This window comes from Poromitra crassiceps (genome assembly GCF_964638095.1).
Source record: "Poromitra crassiceps genome assembly, chromosome: 6".
NCBI lineage: Eukaryota > Metazoa > Chordata > Actinopteri > Beryciformes > Melamphaidae > Poromitra > Poromitra crassiceps.
Window position 1 is genome coordinate 43154364 of NC_139627.1, and position 19119 is coordinate 43173482.

The 19119-nt window shown below is 46.9% G+C and overlaps 1 protein-coding gene across 1 annotated transcript in view; it reads right to left on the reverse strand.

Moving 5' to 3' along the window:
* Positions 1–9900: 9900 nt before the first annotated feature.
* The window catches only part of LOC310778087 (polyprenol dehydrogenase-like), a gene marked incomplete at its 3' end in the record, with an annotated part of 63141 nt that continues 53922 nt past the window's right edge, over positions 9901–19119 (reverse strand). The window contains exon 7 of the mRNA XM_083638413.1: positions 9901–10083. Within this exon, the coding sequence (XP_083494539.1) occupies positions 9901–10083 (183 nt within the window). The remainder of the gene's footprint in view (positions 10084–19119) is intronic.

The following is a 19119-nucleotide window of genomic DNA, read 5'->3' on the forward strand; positions in this document are numbered from 1 at the left end:
ATAGGTCTGTTTGAGGGTTTACAGTAGTGTGTGGATGTTGGTGAATATAGGTCTGTTTGAGGGTTTACAGTAGTGTGTGGATGTTGGTGAATATAGGTCTGTTTGAGGGTTTACAGTAGTGTGTGGATGGATGTTGGTGAATATAGGTCTGTTTGAGGGTTTACAGTAGTGTGTGGATGGATGTTGGTGAATATAGGTCTGTTTGAGGGTTTACAGTAGTGTGTGGATGTTGGTGAATATAGGTCTGTTTGAGGGTTTACAGTAGTGTGTGGATGTTGGTGAATATAGGTCTGTTTGAGGGTTTACAGTAGTGTGTGGATGGATGTTGGTGAATATAGGTCTGTTTGAGGGTTTACAGTAGTGTGTGGATGTTGGTGAGTATAGGTCTGTTTGAGGGTTTACAGTAGTGTGTGGATGTTGGTGAGTATAGGTCTGTTTGAGGGTTTACAGTAGTGTGTGGATGTTGGTGAATATAGGTCTGTTTGAGGGTTTACAGTAGTGTGTGGATGGATGTTGGTGAATATAGGTCTGTTTGAGGGTTTACAGTAGTGTGTGGATGTTGGTGAGTATAGGTGTGTTTGAGGGTTTACAGTAGTGTGTGGATGTTGGTGAGTATAGGTGTGTTTGAGGGTTTACAGTAGTGTGTGGATGTTGGTGAGTATAGGTCTGTTTGAGGGTTTACAGTAGTGTGTGGATGTTGGTGAGTATAGGTCTGTTTGAGGGTTTACAGTAGTGTGTGGATGTTGGTGACTATAGGTCTGTTTGAGGGTTTACAGTAGTGTGTGGATGTTGGTGAATATAGGTCTGTTTGAGGGTTTACAGTAGTGTGTGGATGTTGGTGAGTATAGGTGTGTTTGAGGGTTTACAGTAGTGTGTGGCACTGACACTGACACTGTACTAACAACTCTCCAGGATAGCTTCCTCCAGATCCAACAGGCCTTCACCCACCTCAAACTGTCCCTTAACACCTCCAAGACCAAGGTCATGTGGTTCAGCCGTAAGGGCACCACACCCCCTCCAGCCCCCATCATTACCACCTGTGAGGGAGCTATCCTGGAGCAGGTCACGGTGTATATATACCTGGGAATTTGGTTAGACAGCTCACTATCTTTCTCACACCACATCTCAAAACTACAGACCAAGATTAAGGCCAAACTTGGCTTTCTCTATAGAAACCGTCACTCCTTCACCATATCCGCTAAACGCACCCTCATTCAAATGACCATTCTCCCCATGCTAGACTACGGTGACACAATATATAGGTCTGCATGCAAAGGTACACTCTCCACGCTCGACACACTTTATCACTCCGCCATCCGGTTCGCCACTAACGCCCCCTACAGTACCCACCACTGCACTCTTTACTCCCTGGTCAACTGGCCCTCCCTTCACACCCGCCGTCACATGCACTGGCTTACCCTCATCTATAAAACCCTCCTCCACCTATCACCCCCCTATCTGTGTCACCTGCTTCACCCTCTGCCTGTCACTCACAACCCCCGATCCTCACTCCACATCCAACTCAAAATTCCCAAATCCACCACTTCCCTTGGCCGTGCATCATTCCAGTTTGCTGCCCCCTCTGACTGGAATGCTCTGCAAAAAACCCTCAAACTGGACAAACTCATCTCCCTCTCTGCCTTCAGACTCACTATTTCAGACACCCTCACTGATTCTTGTACATGCTTCCCTTCTCTGTAGGGTAGCACTTGTATCACTTCCATTACACACCCAATCTGTCCACCTTTACTTGTTTTTATGCCCCCTTGCGCTCATGTCTGCTCACTTTCTGTTTTTATACCTCTCTGTGTTATTGTTGCTGTCCTTGCGTTGATGCTTGCTGTTGTGTTATGTGCTTTTTACTGCTGTGTTTAATGCTTATTGTTGTTTTGTTGCATCTCATTTAATTGTCAATTAAATTGTAGTTTTATGTGCTTTGTTTTTAACATGTTTGATCTTTTAGCCCTCCTCCCTTTTCCCCTTATGAGGCAGGCCGACATTGTAAATAAGAATTTTGTTCTTAAGTGTCTCGCCTGGTAAAATAAAGGTAAACAAAAAAAAAAAGTGTGGATGTTGGTGAGTATAGGTGTGTTTGAGGGTTTACAGTAGTGTGTGGATGTTGGTGAGTATAGGTGTGTTTGAGGGTTTACAGTAGTGTGTGGATGTTGGTGAATATATGTCTGTTTGAGGGTTTACAGTAGTGTGTGGATGTTGGTGAATATGTCTGTTTGAGGGTTTACAGTAGTGTGTGGATGTTGGTGAGTATACTGTAGGTCTGTTTGAGGGTTTACAGTAGTGTGTGGATGTTGGTGACTATAGGTCTGTTTGAGGGTTTACAGTAGTGTGTGGATGTTGGTGAGTATAGGTGTGTTTGAGGGTTTACAGTAGTGTGTGGATGTTGGTGAGTATAGGTGTGTTTGAGGGTTTACAGTAGTGTGTGGATGTTGGTGAGTATACTGTAGGTCTGTTTGAGGGTTTACAGTAGTGTGAGGATGTTGGTGACTATAGGTCTGTTTGAGGGTTTACAGTAGTGTGTGGATGTTGGTGAGTATAGGTGTGTTTGAGGGTTTACAGTAGTGTGTGGATGTTGGTGAGTATAGGTGTGTTTGAGGGTTTACAGTAGTGTGTGGATGTTGGTGAGTATACTGTAGGTCTGTTTGAGGGTTTACAGTAGTGTGTGGATGTTGGTGACTATAGGTCTGTTTGAGGGTTTACAGTAGTGTGTGGATGTTGGTGAGTATAGGTGTGTTTGAGGGTTTACAGTAGTGTGTGGATGTTGGTGAGTATAGGTGTGTTTGAGGGTTTACAGTAGTGTGGATGTTGGTGAATATAGGTCTGTTTGAGGGTTTAGTGTGTGGATGTTGGTGAGTATTAGGGTTTAATCCCGGGAAACGGGATTCCCGGGAAAAAACAACAAAAAATAAAACAAAAAACAACCAATTTCCCGGGATTCCCGGGAAATTGGGCTTCATCTCCCGTTTCCCGCTATGTCTCATTTTCGGGAAAAATATTCAACCCTAGTGAGTATAGGTCTGTTTGAGGGTTTCTAATGTGTGTATGTTGGTGAGTAGGCTATAGGTCTGTTTGAGGGTTTTGAAGGCTGATGCAGATAGCCTATATACAGATCCTCATTTCGTTTACTGCTGGGGTTCCAAGGTACTGCCACAGCGGTGGGCCTTTTTTAGTTCAATATTTTCTTTGTTCTTTGCAAAAGATCCCCCTCACTGCTGCCACGGCAGTGCTGCAGTACCTCAGTGCTGCCACAGCAGTGCTGCAACGGCAGTGCTGGAGTACTGCTGCCATGGCAGTGCTGCAGTACCGGCGTCCGCCACAGCAACAGGGCCAGATTAAAGGAGAATTTCGTTTTTTTTTAACCTGGACCCATCTCCTGGCAATAATTATGATTTGGCCACTCACCCAGCGATGTCCGCGGCGTTTCTGGCCGTCCTAGCGTTGTTTTGAGATCAATAGCGTCCAAGTCAGTTGTAAAATGGAGCTGATTTGGGGCCAAGTGTGAGCCTGTCTTTCCTGCATCTAAATAGCTATTTTTATTCCCGTTTTCGCCACATATCGTCATAATGTGATCCCTCAACATCCACCAGAGTGATATTTCGCCCCAGGCCCTTTCCTGGACTCTCACAGGGATCAAATTACCTCAAATGTGATCTCGGTCACCAAGTCTCGTCAAGTCCCGCGATACTTTCCTGCCGGCTGGCCAACTACAGGTACATGCTTTGTGGTGGCGGTTTTAGCGTAACCTATGTGGGATTCGAAATAACGAAGGTTATGCCAAACCCCACATAGGTTACGCTAAAACCACCACCGCAAAGCGTCCTACCTGTAGTTGGCCAGTCGGCAGGAAAGTATCGCGGGACTTGACGAGACTTGGTGACCGAGATCACGTTTGAGGCAATTTGATCCCTGGGAGACTCCAGGAAACAGCCTTTGGCGAAATATCACTCTGGTGGTTCTTGAGGGATCAGATTATGACGATATGTGGCGAAAACGGGAATAAAAATAGCTATTTAGATGCAGGAAAGACAGGCTCACACTTGGCCCCAAATCAGCTCCATTTTACAACTGACTTGGACGCTATCGCTGGGTGAGTGGCCAAATCATAATTATTGCCAGGAGATGGGTCCAGTTTAAAAAAAAACAAAATTCTCCTTTAAGAGTAACATCTGCACTGTATCATCTGATACTGCCGTTTGTCCCCGCTAGTTAGTGTGACTTTCACTGATTGATCTGAGAATGTCTCACAAGTTCAGACTGAGACGGAGAGGAAGTGTGGCACAATGATATGTTTATTGAGAGGCTTTGGAAAATAGAAAAGGTGGCGGGGTGTTGCTGGAATGTCACAACATCGACAAAAACATGGACATGACCTCTGCCCTTGTCTGGACACGCTCGCGCACACACACACACACACACACGCACACACACACACACACGCACACATACACACAAACACCCAACCCCATCACTCCAAAGAGAGAAAAACACTGGCACAGGACAAGACACGTATCACAGTTTCTACAAGTTAATTTCTACATGGAAAATTCACAGTTACACATACATGAGGGAGATTTTCTTAGGCACGGCAAAAGCAAGAAGATGCATGTATCTCAACAGGAAATGATCAAAAGAAAACATTTTGCACGTTTCCTAAATCCTCGTTTCGTATACATCTGTCTGACAGTTTCAGATACTCTCTCTTCCTACTATACTGTACATGTACATATACACACACATATATATGTATATATATGTATATATGTATGTGTATATATGTATATATACACATATATATCTGTATATATAATAATATAATATATATACATATATATTCATACATATAGACATTAAGGATTTCGCAGAACACGGGACTGGAACATTTAATATAAATGCAATCCCAGCTTGATTCAGAAGAAGGGCTATAAGAGCATTTTTTTCGGTCTTGGCACGGCTCCCCTGGTCCGTGTCCGGTGGTTGAAAATGCTTGGAAACGATCAGATCACGAGTAAATCACAGACAGACAATATCACAGACGTGTATTTCAGCTGCTTCGGGGTGCTTTTTCTATATCTGCAAAGTGCAGTACGTTGCCCCGTCTGTCTGGAGCGCTTCAGGAGCACGATCAATATATAAAGAGACCATCGATAATTCAGCACCCCGGCGCGTCGACACAACGGTGACGTACACACCCTCGTGTGCAACAGCCAGATACAGTACAGGCATACAGCTAATGGTGTCCAGTTTAAAGACTGTTCAAAAACCACCAATACGCACACAAAACCCACCAAAACAAATGCAGGTCTATGGAAACAAGCGGCTCTGTAAACCTGCCCACAATGGAACCCAAAACAGTCCAAATGGTTGAAAGCTGCCCAATCTGGCAACACTGGGTGTGCTCCCTCCCCCCTAACTAACAATGACTTACAGTAATTGACCATCTTTGATGATATAGATAAATAGAGAATTCATATCATATGGGACCATTAAGAAACCTGATAGCCGGGGCATAAGGTGTTACTCTAGCCTGGGAACCTACCAGCTCATGTTCTATTTGCTCTGGCAGATGAGTCTGGCCTCCCTCCCCTTCAGACACTTTTCCACCCCACCTGAAATCGGTCGGGCCAATCACATCTGTTTATCTAATACGGGGCAGGTTTGATACGATGACTGACAGAGGAGCGTTGTTAAGGCATTTTCATAATCAATCGGATTGTTGTAGATCTATCAATTATGTCCAGAGGCATTTTGGTCTGCGCCTGTTGATGCCGATGCCCCCCCCCCCCCCCCGCTGCCTGCCACAATTTTATTTAACTAGGAGTGGATGGAAGAATGGAAGGGGTGCCAGACTTCACACTACACAGGACTCTGCTTCTGTCTGGAAGCTCTGGCTCCGTGCTCCCGGCTGAATGAACAAACCACAGTGATACTGTGCTATTGCTTTAGCCTGGTAAACCATAATGATCACCTGAACTCACATTTCTATTGCTTTAGCATGGTAAACTAATCAGGGACCTGCCTCGTAAACCAGTGGCTGCCGAAGCAAAGAGCGGTAACGTCAAGGTTAGTAGAGCCACACAGCAACTGCAGTTATTGCAGAAATAGACTCAAACTCAACGCTTTGGATTGGATTTGGCGATGCCGATTGGCTGAAGAAGTTGTCTGTCAAAGCAAGTACTCCCACCCACTGAAATCGATGTGAGTGGCCGGAAGTCCAGACTGATATGTAGAGTGAAACAGAATGTGAGGTCACATGATCAGAAATGTTTATCAGGTCACATGATCAGGTTGTGTACCAGGCTACTATTGCTTCATATACGGTAGATCATAAAGAATGCTGGACAGACGCCCTGCAGCAGGATTTCACACGTTTGGGGGAAAGACCAGATTACTATCCAGAACTCATGTTAGTTTAGAGATCAAACAGGATTCCTATCCGGAACTCATGTTAGTTTAGAGATCAAACAGGATTCCTATCCGGAACTCATGTTAGTTTAGAGATCAAACAGGATTCCTATCCGGAACTCATGTTAGTTTAGAGATCAAACAGGATTCCTATCCAGAACTCATGTTAGTTTAGAGATCAAACAGGATTCCTATCCAGAACTCATGCTAGTTTTGAGATCAAACTTTTCATCTTCACAGCAAACATGGTTCATCACAGTGGAGATGGTATTATGGTGCAGTGTGTGTGTGGTGTGTGTGTGTGTGTGTGTGTGTGTGTGTGTGTGAGAGAGAGAGAGAGGCAGGGAGAGAGGTGGAGAGGCAGGGAGCGAGAGAGGGAGGGAAGGAGGGAGAGAGAGAGATAATATTTTCCTGCATGAGACAGAAGTGTTTGTTTGCTGTGTGCTTGTTTAGATAAGCCTTGGCTTGGGTGTACCACTTCGTGTGTGTGTGTTCAGCAGATAGAGCTTGATTCTCACCACTGGGAAATCCCAATCCAACCATTGTTGTGCTATCCATAAATATGAATTGGGTCCATAACCATGGAGTGACTCACACATGTATCACAGACACAGCAAAAAGATACAGATTAACATAGAGCGCAGAGGGAAGCGGGTTGTAGGTTAATCCCCCCCCCACCACACACACACACATTTTTGTTTGTTTGCTTGTTTGTTTGTTTCTGAGCCGAACAGTTAGATCATAAGAGAAGATAGGAATGTCCGAAATTCCTGGCTTGAGAAAATTCCCAAGGACAAAACAGAGAGTGTCAATATGTAGGCTCTCTATCGTAGATTATTCCGATTTTGAGGCTACTCTTTTATGTCTTCCCAATGTCTTCTGTGGAGTTGGAATTCCCTGGACCCCCAGCGCATCAATGAAATCACATTCCCCACATGTTTTAAAATCTAAACACATCAGTTCAATGTCAGTGTGTGTGTGTGTGTGTGTGTGTGTGTGTGTGTGTGTGTGTGAGAGTGTGTGTGTGTGTGTGTGTGTGTGTGTGAGAGTGTGTGTGTGTGTGTGTGTGTGTGTGTGTGTGTGTGTGTGTGTGAGTGTGTGTGTTAGGGTTTGACCGATATCGGTGTTTGCAGATGTTTTGCGGATTGAAGCTAGCGAAAGCTGGTGTTTTGTTTGCTGATGTTCATTATCTTTAAATGCGACAGTTTCAGTGTCACTGCCCTTTCACACAGCTAGCTGCAATGGGCATATTTTGCACAAGGTAGAGCACAAACTCTTCGACTACATACGTAGGCTACCATACTAAGCTACGCCGGGCATGACCACCTGTGACTCAAACACTAGTAACGTCAAGTTAGTTAAAGGAAGGCTTTGCCTATTTTCAACCCGCTTTGTATCATTATAATCTCGGTAATATAAGCAGATGGACAGTGCTTACCTTCTCTATATGTTTTCAGCACCAAGAAATATCTGTTTGTCTGCCTGCAGAAACTCCGCCCCCACCTTGTTAAGGCTCTCGATGCAATTCTCTGTGGATGTGCGCATACGGATTTTGCTTTAATAATCTGTAGTTGGAACAGCCGCCCTCGAACAACATCTGTTTACTTCTGCGTCTCAGAATGTCGCGTTAATGCGTCATTCTGACACGGAAGTTCCTGGAATAAACTGCAGAGCTCTCAGCGCAGGAAAACATGAAAACAAGGTAAAGGCTTTTTCCATCTGCATAATTACTGACATTGTAATGATACAAAGCAGGTTGAAAATTGGCAAAGCCTTCGTTTAAGTCCAGAGGTGTAGTGCTGCCGGAACGCACCGGAGTGTCGCTCTGCCACTTTGAGGAATGGGATGTACCCATGCAGAATAGTCGCAGTTTGCATAATCCAGTCATTTTAATAAGGGATTGAAGATCAAAGCATCACTAAAGTGGATGTCATGCAATGATTATAATTATTATGATAATTTAATTATTAGTTTAACAAACTAGTGTTTTGGTGCCGACTAGCGAGGGTAGCGGACGGCTAACGGGGCGTCTAAACGTTTAACTGACTAGTCGCGCGCATCCCACGTGAAGTTAAAAGCAAGTATAAAACTAAAACTCTCCATTGAAAGTCAAACTAATGAGATTGTGTTGGGGGGTTAAGGCAGGGAGAGGAGAGGCAGGCTTCATGACAGCTCCCACACCGCACCACTGACAGCCTGCTAAACTATCCTGATCGCATGACCTCACGTTCTGTTCTACATATCAGTCTGGACTTCTACCCACTCCCAGCGATTCCCAGAAATTAGAATGGAACCGGGCCAATCAGTGACTGCGCCGTATATGACAACGCAACCAGCCAAAGGGGCAAAACCGTAATGGCGTCTCCCGAAGCAACAAGCAGTAACGTTAAACGTTGGTACAGTAAGCACAGCCATAAGTGCAGTTATTGTAGAAATAGACTCAATAAAAACAATTAAGCAAGAACAAGAGTGGGGCGTCCGGGTAGTGTAGCAGTGGATTCCCTGCCTACCAACACAAGGGTCGCAGGTTCGCGCCCCCATGTTACCTCCGGCTTGGTCGGGCGTCCATACAGGCACGATTGGCTATCTGCGGGTGGGAAGCCGGATTGGGGGTATGTGTGCTGGTCGCTGCACTAGCGCCTCCTCTGGTCGCCTGGGGCACCTGGTGGAAGTGAACTGGTGGGAATACCGTGATTCTTCCACGTGCTACGTCCTGCCAGTGAAGCGCCACGCTGTCGGGTGAAAAGAAGCTGCTGGCTTCACATGCACATCACATGTCTTGGAGGGAGCATGGTGCTAGTCTATGGCTCTCCCAAGATCGGCAGAGGGTGGAGCAGCGACCGGGGCAGCAGGGGGAAATTGGCCAAGCACAATTGGGGAGAAAATAGGGGGGAGAAATCGGGAATCACCAGCGGAGTTTCTCGGCAGAAAATACGTTTTTGTCGTTCTTCCAATTGGATTGGCTTTGGCGACGCTGAATGGCTGACGGAGTTGCCTGTCAAGGCAAGTACTCCCGCTCACTGAAATGGATGTGAGTGGCTGGAAGTCCAGACTGATCGGTAGAGCGAAGCAGGAGGAGAGGTCCCATTATCAGGATCGTTTTACCAGCCAGGCGACTGGAATAATTCTCTGGTCCCAAATCTGCTAAAAATAATAATAATAATAGAAACATATCGACGAGCTGATATATCGGTCGAACCCTAATGTGTGTGTGAGTGAGTGTGTGTGTGTGTGTGTGTGTGTGTGTGTGTGCATGTATGTGAGAAAAAGAATTGTCTTCTATCCCCTGTAGCACTTCTTTGGCGGGTCTGGGAAGAAAAAAAAAGGGGGGGGGGGGGGGGCTGGTCTTCACTCCAAAACAACCAATCACAGTCAGGCGGCGGATGAGAGATGGTGCTAACAGCTGGCTGTCAGAGACAGAGCGATGGAGAGATGTGTGGGTGGGTGAGGTCCAGGTCCTGTTAGTCCCGCCTTAGTCCAGTGCTATTGCAGGCCCAGCAGCTGGCGGCTGGCTTCCCATAGGCTCAGCTGCAGCTGGGGGTCGGAGGTCGCCGGCGACGATGTCATCATCCTGCGACCGTTGGCCCAGTAGCCCCCTCTGCCCTCGCCCTCCAGGGCGGGCGACAGGGCGCTGTATAGCACGGTGGCAGCACCCTCTGCAGGAGTCTGGAGGAGTGTGCGCACACACACACACACACACACACACACACACACACAGACACACACACACACACACACAGACACACACGCAAACACACACACGCACAGTAGCTTTAATAGAAAAATGTGAAATATCAAACAATATTACACAAGAGGGTGTGCTTTACAGTCATTATTGGCAGTGATGTTATGCTAATAATGACGGTATAACACAAACCCTGGGGTATAATAATCTACATAATAAAGTTGAAGTTGTCTGTCCCTCTGTGTGTCCCTCTGTGTGTCTGTTGTCTATACACGCCCACACCGCCGGTCCGATTGGGTTGAAAATTTGCATGGAGGTGGATTATCATCCAGGGAAGGTCATGGGCAGGTTGGAAAGTCCTGGAACCACCTGGAAAGTGCTGGAAACTACATTTAATGCCCAAACTTTCAAAATTATGCCATGACGCTGCCCCTTTAAGAGTCAATTCTTCTTCTATGGCTTTCCGGCAGACTCCATGCATTGCAGTGCATTACTGCCTTTCACAGGTCGCCCATATTATTGCGCTTCAACAGAGAGCTCAACCACACCACATCTGCGGCAATTACAATGGTTTTGGTGACTTTCAACACAATACATTGTGGAACCGTCCAGTTACAACAGCTACCAGTTGGAGCACTACATGGCGTTAGCTATAGCTGTAGCTGTTAGCTACGTTACAACTACGATTATACAAGTAGAAAACTACTAGACTGGAAAAACAGAGTTAGAGCCTTGCTGTATATCACTACATTTTCATAACGATGTTTATACATGTAGCGTTACTGTAGGAAACCTGACTGGAAAAATAGAGTTATATCTACACGATAAAGTTGAAATTGGCCTGAAATTTTGCATGCGTGGGGAATGATCTGGGGAAGGTAATGGCCATGTCATCAAGTCCTGGAACCACCTGGAAAATCCTGGAAATCCCCTCACGCCCACACCCCATGAGGATTGGCCTGAAATGTTGCCTGTCAGGGGGGTTATGATCTGGGGAAGGTCATAGTCCCATCATCAAGTGGAAAATACCTCACACACACCCCAGGTCAGATTGGGCTGCAATGTTTCATGGCGGGGGGCTCTGATCCCGGGAAGGTCATGAGCACGTCAACAAGTTCTGGAGCCACCTGGAAAGTCCTGGAAAACACCTCACGCCCCGCCCTCTCCCCGGGTGGGATTGGCCTGAAAATGTGCATGGTGGTGGGTTATGATCCGGGGAAGGTCATGGCCAGGTCATCAAGTCCTGGAACCACCTGGAAGGTCCTGGAAAATCCTGGAAGCCACCTTACGCCCACCCGGGGACCATCAAGGCAGGTTGTATAATCCTGGAAACCATCTGGAAACCACCATAATTTCCGGCCAATCAAAAGACGCAGTTGTATTGCTTTGTGCCTATAAAAAAAAGGTTTACTACTCCAGCAAGTAGGCCGACCCTTAGTAACGACTTAGCAACAAGACACTTTTTAGTCTCTGTTGAGTCAGTCAGCCACTTGAGCTAATACTTTTTAAAGATGGGGGTTTCCCAAACCAAATAAATGCCACACATATCTATCTATCTATAAAAGGGAATGGAGCAAGTAGGCAATCTCTGTCTACGAAAGATTCCATGGACAGATTCCGCCATTACATACGCAAACTTTCACATGTATTTGTAAGCTAGTAGCGTTGTGTCCCTGACTCACAGCTGATGATGATAAAGAGATGAATGGCGGAGTGATATTCTAGTGATGAGTCATATGTGTACTTCGTCTCTTCAAACAGACGCGTTGGCTCCCGCAATTTGCAAATGCTTCTGCCTACCCATTAGGGCTGTGAATCTTCACTGGCCTCACGATTCGATTCGATTACGATTCAGAGGGCTACGATTCGATTCGATTACGATTATCGATGCATCTCGATGCATCTCGATGCATCTTAAATCGATGCATCACTTTTTTCCGCAATACATGATTTATTTTTTCTCACTTTCTTTTTTCTCAGTGTGGCTACTTTTAAAATAAAAGTGCATTTGGAATTGCATTGTATTATGATCCATAATTAAAATAAACAACTGCATGTACTTCCATTATATTTTATTTGATTATAAAAAATATATATATATACCGTAAATTCCGGACTATAAGCCACACCTTTTTTCCCGTTTTTTGGCCTTTTTTGGCCCCTGCGGCTTATATAACGGTGCGGCTTATCTATGGATTTTTTCCCCCCAAAAAAAAAGAAAAAAAAAAAATCTCTCTTTTTTAGCACTCTTTCTAACTATAAATCCACTTCTGTTTTAATTTCCTCTCTTGCCCTCTTTTCACCACACCGCGGACACTGTGTGCACTGTAAAAAACAACACAGGTGGTGTTGTGTTATGTTGTTTTGTTGAAATGTTAATAAATGGGAGCTTCCTCAAACAGCCATCTCTTTCCCGACAATCCCCTCTGTGCATGAACCCTTACATATGGTAATTAAACATTAAAACACAATAAAAAAAAAAAAAAAAAAAAAAAAAAATACCATTAAAACACCCGCGGCTTATAGTCCGGTGCGGCTTATATATGTAAAAAACAGTCAACTTTGCAGGTGCGGCTTATACACCGGTGCGCCTTATAGTCCGGAATTTACGGTATATATACATATATATATATATATATATTTTAATACTCGATTTTTGACATTTGTGAATCGATGCAGAATCGTGCACGCATCTGCATCGATATATATCTTATAATCGATTCTTTTTGACACCCCTACTACCCATCTGTACTTCATAGAGACTTTTGAACTCATCCAAACTGGTCCAAACCGATATAGGCAGAACATCCGCTGAAGGTGGGTCCATCCGATAATTTCTTTCATGTGTTGTGAATGGTCAAATACCATTGAACTTCCTCCGGTCTGAAGCATTTTTTCTTTGGAAGATGACAACTTCCTCTGGCCAAATTTTAACGCACTGAAGTACAGACTGGAGCATCTATCTCCCTAGCATATATCTCCCTTCCTCACTACCCTTATCAACTCCTCTCTATCCTCTGGTCTTGTGCCAGCTCCTCTAAAGACTGCTAGAGTCAAGCCACTTCTTAAGAAAGCCTCCCTTGACCCTACTGCCATCCAGAACTACCGACCTGTCTCTCTTCTCTCATTCATTTCCAAAACCCTTGAACGGGCTGCTTCCGAACAACTTTCTCTCTATCTCTCCCAGAATGACCTACTAGATCCTCTACAATCGGGCTTCAAGGCTTCTCACTCTACTGAGACGGCTCTCCTTTCAGTCACTGAGGCCCTACACACTGCTAAGGCCTCATCCCTTTCCTCTGTCCTTATCCTCCTTGACTTGTCTGCAGCTTTTGATACAGTAAATCACCAGATTCTTCTCTCTACTCTCTCTGATCTAGGCATCTCAGGATCTGCACTCTCCTGGTTTGCCTCCTATCTCTCTAACCGCTCATACCAGGTTCTATGGCGAGGATCTCTATCCAGATCATGTACTCTTAGCACAGGTGTGCCCCAGGGCTCAGTCCTGGGCCCCTTGCTATTCCTTCTCTATATCAGATCTCTTGGCCATGTGATCTCATCTCATGGCTTCTCTTACCACTGCTATGCTGACGACACTCAGCTCTACCTCTCTTTCCCCCCCTCAGACACCCAAATCGAGGCACGTATCGCTGCATGCCTCAAAGACATTGGTGCTTGGATGTCAGCCCACCATCTCAAGCTGAATCTTGGTAAGACAGAGCTACTCTTCCTCCCCGGGAAAGACTGTCCCCTCACCGATCTTTCCATATCCATTGACAACACTACGGTGTTTCCCTCTCAAACAGCTAAGAACCTTGGAGTGATCCTTGACAATCAGCTGTCCATCTCAGCCTACATCGCAGCAACTGCCCGCTCCTGTAGGTTCTCCCTGTACAACATCCGCAAAATCCGTCCGTTTCTCACAAGGGAAGCAACACAACTCCTGGTCCAGGCACTGGTCATCTCTCGCCTGGACTACTGCAATGTTCTTCTGGCTGGGCTACCTGCTGCAGCCATCCGACTGCTTCAGCTCATTCAGAACGCTGCAGCCCGTCTGGTATTCAATCAACCCAAATTCTCTCATGTCACTCCCCTCTTCCGGGACCTTCACTGGCTTCCCATCACGGCACGCATTCAATTCAAAACACTGGTACTGGCCTACAGGGCAGTACACCAGACAGCCCCCCTGTACTTACAATCTATGGTCAGGCTCCAAATCTCTCACAGTTCCCTCCGCTCCTCCACCAGTGCAGGACGCCTCGCCCCTCCTCCACTACGGGGGCTCAAAAGTCGCTCATCCCGTTCGCGACTCTTCTCGTCCCTGGCACCTCAATGGTGGAACGAGCTTCCACCTTCGGTCAGGACGGCCGAATCACTGCCGATCTTTCGAAAAGACTAAAGACACACCTTTTCAGGCTCCATCTGGGCCCTTCTTGAACTACCGTAAATTCCGGACTATAAGACGCACCGGTCTATAAGCCGCAGCACCAAAATTGACTATTTTTTTCTTCTATAAGCCGCACCGGACTATAAGCCGCGGGTGTTTTGATGTTTAATTACCATATGAAAGGGTTCGTGCACAGAGAGGAATGTCGGGAAAGAGATCGCTGTTTGGGGAAGCTCCCATTTATTAACATTTCAACAAAACAAAACAAAAGTCAGGTCACTAATCCCCAGACAAAATCACACAACAATAGGCTACCGTATATGTGCAGCAAACCTGTAACCAGAGAAGTCAAGTCACTAATCCTCGTCTTCCTCTTCTTCCTGCGTACTGAAACCACCAAAGTCCTCATCTTCAGTGTCGGAAACGAACAGGTTCAGGGTGGCTTCGTCAACCACTCTCCTCTCTCCTTCATTGTCACTCAAAACCAACAAACTCCTCTTCATCACTGTCGGCATCGAACAGCCTCTGAAGCCTCTGACGGCCCTCAGCGCCAGCTGTGGCGGCGTCATCCTTTTCATCCCGCAGCAGTCCAGCGTTTTGGAACCCGTTGGTGATTGTGGATGTTTTCACACTCCTATAATATTCCGTGATCTTCCTTTGTGTGAATTCGGCGAAGTTTGTGATTTTCTCCTGGTAGTCGGGAGGGAGTTGTTCAGTAGTTCTCCCCCGGACGGACAGTCCCTTTCGTCTCATGAATCGGTAGCACCAAGATGGCCCACCTCTGAAATGTTCAATTTTCATCTCGGTGGCGATTGTTTTGGCCTTCAGTCGGATCTGCACCGTGGAAACGCCTCGGCCGTCTCCTCTCTGGGTCAACACCCAGTCCTCAAGGGAATCTTCAAGTTCCGGCCATCTGCTTTTGTGGCCTCTGAAGGACTTTTTTGTCTTATTACACTGAGACAGTTCCTCCTGCTGCTGCTTCCAACGTCTCACCATTGACTCATCGATGCCCAGGGTACGCGCAGCTGCTCTGTTTGTTTCTTTTAGTGCGAGTTCGACTGCTTTCAGCTTGAAAGCTGCGTCGTGTGACTTTCTGCGTACCTTCCCCATGGTAAGTGAGAGAGAGACTGCTGGTCTAGTTGTGATTCCGGGCTGATGAACTTTGCTTACCGTAATTACCATATGTAAGGGTTCACGCACAGAGGGGATTGTTGGCTGTTTGAGGAAGCTCCCATTTACCGTATTACCGTAACATTTCAACAAAACAACATAACACAACACCTTTGTTTATTTCGACAGTGCACACAGTGTCCGCGGTGTGGTGAAAAGAGGGCAACAGAGGAAATTAAAACAGAAGTGGATTTATAGGTAGAAAGAGTGCTAAAAAAGAGAGATTTTATTTGTATTTGAAATTTTTTTTCTGAAAAAATCCATAGATAAGACGCACCGTTATATAAGCCGCAGGGGCCAAAAAACGGGAAAAAAGCCGCGGCTTATAGTCCGGAATTTACGGTAACTTCTTTCTCTCTTAAAAAAAAAAAAAAAAAAACTACTACCTAAACTAAACTTGTACCACTGTTCCTTCAAAAGTTGTAGTTGTCATAGACTGTGTTGCATAGTTGATTGCTCTATTGCTGACAAAAATGTGATATTGTAAGTCGCTTTGGATAAAAGCGTCTGCCAAATGACGTAATGTAATGTAATGTAATGTAATATGTAATGAGCATCTGAAGATTGTGGAAGAGGTAGACTGGCCTGAGAGACTAGTCAAGTCAAGTCAAGTCAAGTTTATTTATATAGCCCTAATTCACAAGCATGTCTCAGAGGGCTTCACAGAAAGTATGTCTAGCTGATTCTAGCTAACACACAGTAACAAGAATATACAGAATAAAGATAACATTTGAACATTTGAAGAAAGCAGGAGAGTGGAGGAGGGAGGGAGAGGGAGGAGGGAGGGGAGGGGGGAGGTGGGGAGAAAATAGGAAATGTGGAGGAGGAGAGAACAGAGGAGGAGAGATGAGGGTGCAGGGGAGGGAGAGCCAGGGTAGGGGTAGGGTCTAGGGTTGGGGGAGGGGAGGGAGTAGGATACGGGCCCGGATTAGGGCGAGGGTGGGGAGAAATGGGAAATGTGGAGGAGGAGAGAACAGAGAAGGAGAGGGTGCAGGGGAGGGAGAGCAGGGGGAATGTGAGAGGGAGGAGAGGGCAGAGAGGAGGAGAGAACAGAGAAGGAGAGGTGGGAGGGCGCAGGGGAAGGAGAGCAGTGGGAATGTGAGAGAGGGGAGAGGACAGAGAGGAGGAGAGAACAGAGAAGGAGAGGTGGAAGGGTACAGGGGAGGTAGAGTAGAGGTAGGGTCTAGGGTGGAGGGAGGGAGTAGGATACGGGCCCGGATTAGGGCGAGGGTGGGGAGAAAATGGGAAATGTGGAGGAGGAGAGAACAGAGAAGGGGAGGTGGGAGGGTGCAGGGGAAGGAGAGCAGGGGGAATGTGAGAGAGGGGGGAGGACAGAGAGTAGAGGTAGGGTCTAGGGTGGAGGGAGGGAGTAGGATACGGGCCCGGATTAGGGCGAGGGTGGGGGGAAAATGGGAAATGTGGAGGAGGAGAGAACAGAGAAGGAGAGGTGGGAGGGTGCAGGGGAAGGAGAGCAGGGGGAATGTGAGAGAGGGGGGAGGACAGAGAGGCAGAGAAGGAGAGGTGGGAGGGTGCAGGGGAAGGAGAGCAGGGGGAATGTGAGAGAAGGGAGAGCAGGAAGTGGCAGGGATTCAGGAAAATAGGGGAGAAGAGGAGAAGGAGCAGAGGGGGGGAGAATGAGGAGAGAGCAGGAGAAGGGAGGGGGGGGCGGTGGGATGTGGGGGAGGAAAGAGCATGGAAAGAGAGTGGGGGAGGAAAGAGCATGGAAAGAGAGGAGAACAAGAAGGGGGAAGAAGGGAAGAAGCGGGGGAAGGGGGAAAGAGAGGGGGGGGGGAGAAGATCAGACAACTGACTACTCTAAGCATTAACCAGAGCTAACTGGGACATAGTATCTAGCTAATCTACAGCCTAATCTGGCCTATCCTACCCTGCTCTAGTCTGATTTTAGCCTGAACACTAACAGGTCAGCCTTAGGCTGTAGCTAATCTATCGCCTACCTAAGCTGTTCTAAACCAACCGGCAGCCCTCGACCAGTGATGAAGAGCACCGATGCCCCCCGACCCGGCCCCCGCCCACATAGGGCGTGGGAGGGAAGGCCAGGCCGGGACACAGCGGCACCCCCTCACCCCCAGTGAACGCAAGAAAACCTTTCCACCATATGGATCGCCGCATGGATTGCCCCAGTGACTTGGCTGAGGAGGAACCTTGTGAGGTCGTTGTGCTAGGGGCCAATTGCTGCGGCCCGGACGGACCCAGCCCCCACGCGACCCGCCCCCCCAGCCCCCAGCCACCAGCATAGTGACTGAGAGCGTGAGAGCAGGCCACGCGGGGGACGGGCCCACCCAGGCCACAGCAGCGGACCCCCATCTGGGGACTCCCCTCCGAGACAGGCCGAGAGATGCCGGGCTAAACCATGCACAGAGTTTCCGATAATGAAACTCTGTGAATGGTTTATTATGGAAATAAAATGTACAAGAGAACAGAAAATTGAAAATGTAAAAAAGAGTCCAACAGAAGGGATATAAAAATGTAATTTTTAAATTATCCTAAGATCAGGGAAGGGAGTTGAAATCTAAAAAGTAGAGTCCAAAAAGAAATAGAAAATGCAGTCTTTAAGTGTTCGTAGGTTTAGAGAATACTAGTTAATTAGCTAGGTGACAAAAAGGGGTAACAAGATTGGGAGTTCCATGAGGATGATCTGAGGAATCCATGAGTCCGCGTTGGTGACATGGATTAAGAGGAGGGGAGGGGAGGATAGGAGTCGGAGGTGATGATTAAGAGGAGGGGAGGATAGGAGTTGGAGGTGATGATGAGGCGGCGGGGGGGGGGGGGGGGGGGGGGGGCTGGGGGGGCGCCCCCCCCTTCCCTTAGGCAAGCAGGTGACCAGGATGATGAGGATAGGGGTCGGTGATGGTGATGAGCCCGGGGTGTCAGACAGTAGAAGGAGTAGTGGGTAGATGGCCTAGAGTGACGACAGGTGGCTAGGGCGATGACGGCCGGACCTAGGGCTGCAGCGGTGGGGTGTACGTCAGGCCAATGAAGGACACCTGAGGGGGAGAGAGAGAAGAGAGCGGGGGAATCTGCGCAGAGGTGGAACTAACTCTATAGACAACAATAAAATTAGGTCAAATCAAAATTTATTAGGATTATTTAGGATGACTAATATTATACTGCTAATTCAGGTCTAGGTAGTCTAGGTCTAAGTTTATACTGATACTGCTGGCTTGAGATAGCCCGCTCAGCAGTTCAGGACTAAGTTTATTCACCAGCTATTTGATTTTATATCTGAGCTACTGGGTCGGCTGATGCCATATTATTAAATTAGGTCAAGTCTAAGTTTATACTGATACTGCTGGCTTGAGATAGCCCGCTCAGCAGTTCAGGACTAAGTTTATTCATCAGCTATTTGATATTATAACCGAGCTACTGGATCGGCTGATGCCATATTATTAAATTAGGTCAGGTCTAAGTTTATATTGATACTGCTGGCTTGTGATAGCCC